Here is an 8,267-nt window from a genome sequence, read left to right as displayed (position 1 = left end):
GGGGACTGCCACCGCCGCGGCTGCAGCCGGGAGCAGCGTCCGGCCGGTGGGGCGGGAGGTGGACCAGCCGTGCTTCCTATGGAAACCCCACCTACAGGAAAAGGGAGGACCGGGCTGGTGTGATGCCTCGGCGGGGTGGGGGCTTGTGGGACTGCACGCTTCCCATCTGGGAGAGAGGTGTGGAAGTGTCCTCGGTTTCCAACCTGCAGGGACCATCGCTGCTGCCTGCTGTCACCTGCAAAATGCATTTTACAGAAGGTGTGATTCTACACACAGTCCCTCACCCACCTGCAAAACCTCACCCATGCTGTGGGAAGATGCCTGCAAGGGCCAGCGATGATGATGGACTTCTGCTCTTGCGTTACCCGAAGGCTTGCTCCCACGCTCTTAGGTTTCTGACTTCCTCTGATTTATTTTCATTTTTGTCTAGATCCATCATGTAACCCCTGCTCCTTGCCCTGCCTTGTGCTGCCGGTTTTGAGGGTGATGCGCCCACGTCACCTTTTCCAATGAACGTCTTTTGATTATGTCACTGCTTCATTTTCATCTGGACACACCAAAATGAGCTCAGGAATGACTGGGAGAGTTGCCACGGCAAGCACAGGCAGGCGTGCACGAGGGAAGAGAGGAGGCTCTGGCAGATGCCAGCTGTGTCCTGCCAGGCCTCTCCCCATCCCCTACGTCCGTCTGTCCTGGCCAGCTCCCCCCATCTTGGCACATGCTCTATCTCTGACTCAGCTCTTTGATTTCCCCAGCGTCACTCCTCACCCAGCACTGATCTTGCACCACCAAATCCTTTCCTTGCCTTATTTCAGCCCCCGCCTTCGAGCCCCCCACGTGAGGCCGCACAGCCGAACCCCTCACTCGCCCCCCGGCTCTGCACGCTCGTGCCCACGCAGGGGGAGCACAGCCCAAAGCTGTTCCAGGTACAGCTGGCTGCCTGCAGAGCCCAGTCACCCCAAGCTGGGCTGTACTCTGGGTCTCAAGGTGACTGGAGGCATTCGGGACAGGGAAGGTCACTGCAGAAGCTTCCTTGGCCGTTACGGAGAGCCAAGCATCCTCGTGGTGTGGTTTGAGTCGCACCAGCCACATCATCTTTGTCTTGGCCCCCACGTCTGTGGGCAGCCTCCAGCAGCCCTGCGGCTGCCATTGGCGTCCCGTGCCCGCCTTGCCCCTCTCCTCCTGCTGTTCCAGCCTTGCTGGACACCCCCATACCCCCATCCCTCCCCTCACAGCTCTGATTTTCCCAGTTGAGGCACCTCATTGCCTGTCTCCCCTCCCAGTTCCCTGCTCTCATCACTTGTCTTCTATTATGGTAAATTTTAATGCCACAAGGAACAGCAAAATCAAAACCACCCCGGTCCCAACCAGCCACCTCACCCCGGGTAGGTTAGTGCCACCTCTCAGCACACTGGGAGGAAGGGACAGGGCAGCTCGGCCATGGCGGGGGGAGCCAGGAGACCCGGTGCTATTCCTGGGCTTGGCCCCAGCTCCAGGTGACCTTTGCCAAGTCATTTCCCTGCTTTGTGCTCTTGCTTCCTCCTCAGCCGAGCGAAGCCAGCCCAGGGCTCTCCCGGAGGGATGCTCCCCTGCCCGCCGAGCTGCGGATGGAGGAGCGGATGTCTCCCAGCCCGTGCCCTGCTTTCGGGCGGGGTGGTGGGAAGGCTGGGGGGAGTCTCATCCTTCCACCTCCCTTTTTTTATGCCTTTGCTTTTCAGGGATGGTGAGGGACAGAAGAACCGCACTGAAGTATCACCAAGGAAAGGAAATAAATATTATGCCTGAGAACCGTGGGGGTCCCCCAGAAGAGCCCTGCAAGAGCAATCCTTCTCCCCATCTCCTGCCAAGCCATCTGCAGAACAAGCCAACCTCACCCAGTGCCCCACATCTAACCCACCACTGATGTGCCAGGAGATATATTCCCCCCGACACCAGCACCCACGTGTGGTGGACCCCACTTGGTGCAGCCCCTGCCCCACCAGCTGGAGGGAGTGACGCCCCTTTAGGCTTCTGCAGCCCCAAACCGCTCCTTTTGCTCCCCAAAGGCAAGGAGGCAGATGGGATTTTGAGCACCAGCTTGCTCAGCCACCCTAGGGAAAGGCCGACGTGACAGTCCCAGTGCTGCGAGGAGAAGTCACAGTGACTGAGACGAGGGCTGTGACCCCCTCCTGAGCACCGTCCCCCCCACCAGATGGGCCGTCCCCAGTCTGGCTGTACAGATACCAGCACTGGTGACAGACCTGGACTGCCCAGGAGAAAAGGAGCTGGAGGAGCCAAGGCGTTAATTATTACGATGCTTCAGGAATAAATCCCTGGAGGCTGGACCCGTGACCCCACGCCGTCAGGACATCAGCAGCTGGCAGGGAGGATGGCTGCGGGACGCCGCAAAAGCCTTGCTGAGCTGCAGACCACGCCGGCAGCACCTCGGTGGGAGATGGGCAAAGTAATGCTGGAGTATAGAAAAGAAATTGGGGCTGAGCTGAGACTTGCCAGAAGCACGGACAGTAAAGTAAGATCTGGTGCTAAAAACAAAACATGTCTCCTCCCGTTTCCTGCTCACACACAGGCAGGTTTCCAATCTGCAGGTGCTTTGAGACCTCCACAGACAACATTGTGTCTCTGAACATAAAATTTGCCCCTGAGGAGGTTGGCTGCACCTGAAACGTTTCATTTAAAGCTCAGAAAGAGCATCAGTTACATTCAATTATTGCAGCAGTATTCTGCAGCTTCTGCGTGGTGCCATTAGTGCCCAAAGCAGACGTAAATGCTATTTACTGGTGTGAAAATCTGGCTCCTCTGGAGCTCAGCTGCTCTCCAGGCTCCTGAGGACACCCCAACCTCCCAGGGGTGCAGAGCTGTACTCGAGGCACCACACACCCGCCATCCATCACATGGCAGAGAGCAGCCCGACCACATTATTCCAAGCTCTGCTGCACAGCTGGAGGTGTTCAAATTTTGTTTGTCGTTTGGGGTTGGCTCCGTGCCTCTGCGAACCATGAGCTGTGCAGGGATCATGCTTTTTTCCTCAACTGTCCCAATTTTTAGCCCTTCAAAGACAGGCTTTGCTTCCCTAGAAGCATCACTCCCTTTTCAGCAGTAAAAATATATGTTTTCTTAATCCATCTGTGCGTTAAATGTTTTAGGATCTCGGTACAGATGCGCAAGATGGCTCAGGACCTGCCCCATCTTCAGCCGCCTGCAGGGATTGGGGAAGCTCTTGAGGGACCTTTCTCAGAAGGAAGGAAACATTTCACCCTCTCACACCAAACAGCAAATACAGAAACCTGCAAGAGGTGGATGGACCTTCTCCCAGGGGGTCCTGGCTCTCCCTGTGCTCATCTTGTCCATAAAATCAGGAGGTGACACTGTCTGGCAGTGACCTCCACATGCCACCTGGTCCAGCCTCCCACCCCAGTCAAGTCCCTTTTGGGCTGGGTTGCTCAGGACCTCACAGAATCACAGAATCGTTTTGGTTGGAGAGGACCTTTAAGACCATCAAGTCCAACCATTAACCCAGCACTGCCAACCCCACCACTAACCCATGTCCTTCAGCACCACATCTACACGGCTTTTAAATCCCTCCAGGGATGGGGACTCCACCACTGCCCTGGGCAGCCTGTTCCAGTGCTTGACAACCCTTTCATGAAGACATTTTCCCTGATCTCCAATCTAAACCTCCCCTGGCACAACCTGAGGCTGTTTCCTCTCATCCTGTTACTTGTTACCTGGGACAAGAGACCGACCCCGCCTTGCTACACCCTCCTTTCAGGCAGTTGTAGAGAGCAATAATCATCCTTCATCACAGTGAAGGCTTCTCTGTATCTCCTCACACCAGGGAGCCCAAAACCAGGCACATCCCTCCAAACACAACCTTACCCCAGCTGCCCTCTCACCGATGCTGGAGAGAGGCAGGAGCAATGACCACCCCAGCTTGCTGCCTGCACTTGGCTGCCTCCACCACAAGAGCCCACTGCTGCTCCGCGCTCAGCCAGTCCCCAGCCTCTCCCCAGCCTCCAGGCCGATGGGCAGTGAGGTGCAGAGAGCCACCAAGTTCTCAGCAACCCTCCAATGAGGGTCCCTGAGCCCCCTCACCCCAATGCAGAGGTCCTGGTGGGGCTCAGCTGGCTGCCAGCTCTACAGAGAGGCACCGGGTGATGCTGCAGCTCCCTCCATCTGCTGATGCTCTGGGTGCCTCCCTCCATTTTGCACATTTTTAGGCAACCCTGCAGCACCATGAGCAAGAGTTTCTTGCAACCCCAGCTGTAAAACCCCTACTAAATGCTCCTGGGAGCGATGTGCCTGTGCAGGGGTTATATAGGCGCTCCCCCCTGCAGCAGGTGAACACCCTAATTAGGAGGGAAATTAAAGGAGATGCAAACTATCCCTAATCAGGGCAGAATCAATAGGTGATGCAGTGGCTTTTAGAAGCTCCCTAAGGCAGCAATCTGGCCTTGAGGAGAGCTGGAGCTCCTGCTTGCTGTGCTCCAGGAGCTCCCCTGGGCAGGGGGTGGGATAAGGAGAGCTACTATTGCTCTGCATTCATAAAAAGATTATTGTTAAGGAGGGGAAGAAAGTCATAAGTGAAATAAATTGGAACAAGCTCCGTGGTTGAATAGAGAGTAATAATGTTATGATAATTTGCATGCCCAGCCTCTGCCACCCCTGAACCCTGATGTATTCTATAAAGTCTTGTGCTGCACAGAGCAATCCTATAAGCAGATAGTGGTAGAGATGGTGAAATAGAAGAGAGGGGAATCTGTAAAAATGACATTTGATTGGGTGGAAAAAAGCAATGAGAAGCTGAGCTGCGATATAACCCTTGGTGTCCTTCTGGAGGAGAAAGCTGGCAAAAAGATTGTCACCCGTTTATACCATCGAGTTTGCTATTATGAGTCTTACAGCAATTTTAAACTTTTTTTTATTTCCTGTATTTCAAAAGGTTATATCTAAAGGTCTGTTTGCAAATGAAATACATGGCAAAAATCCTGAAGGCCAGAACTTCAACACTAGACTTTCCAGAAAAGGTCATACAGAAGACGGGGCCGCTCACAGCTCCTGGGTCGGAGGGATCAGGGCACAGGACAAGTGTGGGGGAAATCAGCACCACCGTTTGCTGCTGGTTTTCTTTGCTTTTAGTTTCACAACCCGAAATACCTGAACGATGGCAAAGCGCTTTGCAAGGGTGGGGTTTCCCCAGCCCCTTCACTGTGTAAGGGACAGATCGAGGCCACAGCGCTCTGGAACGTACATCAGACCTTTGTGAGTCCCCAGCGGCTGCAAACCAGTGAGTTCTAGTAATAATTACCCATTTTATCTTCCTCTTTATTAATAGTTAGACATTTTTAATCTTTTTGTTGCAAACATGACATTTCCCTGCTGCGGTTGTCCTTCAGTGGGAGCTGCCATGGAAGCTCCTGTGTCTCTCATTAAAGGCTTTGCCTTGAGCCAAGCTGCTCCCTGAGCTGAAGCGACACAACCACAAAAGCCAGGTGATGACTCCGCCAATTCATCCTGGATGGGTGACACCATCTCAGCGCACAGCCGGTGTCCTCCAGATGACGTGTAGCCTGTCTAGATACCACAATGAAGATCTTGTGATGGTTCTAAGGGGTGTTCTTAAGCTCTTAGACTGAGCCCTCACCGTGGGTGACCACCTGGATTGTCACAACCTACAGCCATCGTTTAAAGAGATGTCCCTGGCACGTGGTGAGCTCTTCAGTTGGTGCTGCTAGTTCGGGATGGATAAATTAAAAAATAAGCCCTGTGTTGACGTGCAGAGGGAGGTGGGACTCTCAGTTATTTTCAATGGAAATGATAGACCTTACCTCCCCTAACACAGGTGTGGGAAAGCTGACAGTCATGGAATCATGGAATAGTTTTGGTTGGAAAGGACCTTTAAGATCATTGAGTCCAACCGTTAACCCAGCACTGCCAAGCCCACCACTAACCCATGTCCCTCAGCACCACATCTACACAGCTTTTAAATCCCTCCAGGGATGGTGACTCCACCACTGCCCTGGGCAGCCTGTTCCAGTGTTTGACAGCCCTTTCCGTGAAGACATTTTCCCCGATCTCCAATCTAAACCTCCCCGGCACAACTTGAGGCCGTTTCCTCTTGTCCTATCACTCATTACCTGGGAGAACAGACTAACACTCACCTGCACTGTCACCTCTGGAAAACAAAAGGGGGAAAATACCAAAACAGAAAACACCCCCCTCAAAGAAAAGTAATATAAATTACATTTATTGTAAAGACCAAAATTTTCCAGCAAGTCCAACCACTACTTAGCTTTCAAGTAAGTGAGAGGAAGGATGCTGGAGCATCTGCCATGCCAGAAATACCTCCAGCACCCAGAGGAACAGGTAAAAGATTCCATTTCTTGTCCAACTGTGCACAGAGGGATCTGTGCCGGGGATGCGGTTTAGGACAGACACAGATCTGGCTTTTCTGTTCTGGGGTGGGGAAAGGAGAGGTAGGAACCGTATTTTGACTTCTGGGACTATTCAGCAGAATAAATCCTTGAGGGTGATGCCAGAGGCTGCACTCCCTCCCCAGGGAGGGACTGAAGACAGGCTTCGATGTCCAGCTTCCACCGAGTGAGGAGAAACGAAGACCAATTTCTTGTCCGAAGAGATGCCTGGTGCCTCCAGCAGCAGAAAGACTCCCAGGGCTGAGCAGGTCACCACGGTCTTCTACCACCAGGAGCCTTACGGGGCTCAGGATGTTTCACCTCTCCATCTGCTCCCTCTGTGCCACCTCAACAAGCTTCTGCCCAGGATGACCAAGCCACATCAACATCCAACCCACCGTGGCTGGCCGCACCAACCTCACCATTGCTCCCTCCTCAGCTGGGACATGCCCTGCTGCTTCCAACGCTGAAACCACCCGAGTACCCAGGTCCCCGAGCAGAGCTTCCCTTGGCACAGGGACAGCAGACAGCAATGGGGACAATGAAGATGACCACAATGAAGATGACCTCTGGTCTCCCCATCCCTGCTATTGTGCAGAGATGCTGCAGGCTCTGCCCAGAGTTGCACATGTTTCTCCACCAGTTCCAACACCTTGAGATGTTCAGCCAGCTGCAAGGGGTGGCTGATGTGCCGTTATCACCTCTGCCATGTCAACTCTCTCGTCTCACCCACCTACACTGGTGGACCGGACACGTTGTCCTCTGCTGTTGGCTCCACCGCTGAAACACCAACACGGGTTCAGGTGCTGCCTCCTCTCCTCTGGCTGTTTGCCATGATGGGCTGAGCCTGCTGCCAGGGCCGGCAGGAAGGAGGACAGTGGCTGAAAGCCCTCCCTCGGAGGAAAGGGGCTGTGGCATGGAGGAAAAGAGGGGCTGGAAGCCTTTCTGTTCCATATAAATGGCATAATGAGGACACTGTGCATGTGGAAACATCTTTAATCTGGAAAGCAATTCCAGATGATGTAACTTCCAGCTCCTGCCAAGGGGCCGAGCATACGCCCAGAGCTCCCCAGCTGGGGCAAGGACCAAGGCAGCTCTCCTGGCTACTCCCAGACAGCGTGGGACAGGTAAAACCAGGGTGAAAAAAAACAGAAGAGATGCTAATGCTGTCCCACATAGGCTGACCCAGCCCCAGAGCCTGGGCTGGGGACCCAGCTCTTACCTGGGGACAGTGGCACCCCCCAGGCTGGACTTTTGGGGGCTGATGATGGGTCACCGCAGTGACACTCAACCTCCTGGCTGAGCCTACCTGGGGAGAGACACAATCCCGGGGAGCTACCACCTCTGTGTGTGGGAACCGGTGTGTCTCGGGCTAAGCTGACATCCCAGTCACTATTTTTCCGGTGGGCCATGGTCCCTTGAGTCCTGCCCAGGTGGCCCACAGCCTTGTCACAGGTACGTGATCTCGATGACATTGGGCTCAGCGCTCCCGCAGGGAAGGTGATGCTTGCAGGAGCACTGGCAGCTCACGCCGGCCGGCTCCCACGGGCAGGGCTGGGCAGGCAGCTTCTTCTGGGAGCCCAGCTTCTTCCAGTCCGTGAGATGCACCCCATTGTCCAGGTCCTGCGGCATGGGCTCGTGGTAGAGGGTGATCTGGACGGTGCGGAGGTGAGGGCCGTAGTGCACCACGATGATGATGAAGACAGCCAGGAGGACGAAGGCAACGACGATCGCTGAGATCATGGGCAGGGCATCGGCTTTCTTCGTCACGCTCTTGACAATGGAGACGGGAGTGAAGGCGGCTGCGTCCTGGGGCTCGGGCTGCCTCAGTTGGCTGCTGGGCGCGGAGGTGTTCAT

General features: G+C 54.6%; 1 protein-coding gene across 1 annotated transcript; it reads right to left on the bottom strand.

Moving 5' to 3' along the window:
- Positions 1-7,859: 7,859 nt before the first annotated feature.
- Positions 7,860-8,267, bottom strand: SMIM33 (small integral membrane protein 33). The gene has a single exon (XM_068417107.1). It carries the CDS (start codon positions 8,265-8,267, stop codon positions 7,860-7,862), a length of 408 nt encoding a protein of 135 aa, XP_068273208.1.

Source organism: Nyctibius grandis, chromosome 22 (genome assembly GCF_013368605.1).
Source record: "Nyctibius grandis isolate bNycGra1 chromosome 22, bNycGra1.pri, whole genome shotgun sequence".
NCBI lineage: Eukaryota > Metazoa > Chordata > Aves > Nyctibiiformes > Nyctibiidae > Nyctibius > Nyctibius grandis.
The sequence above is the reverse complement of the archived record's forward strand: the minus strand, read 5'-3'. Positions and strand labels throughout refer to the sequence as shown.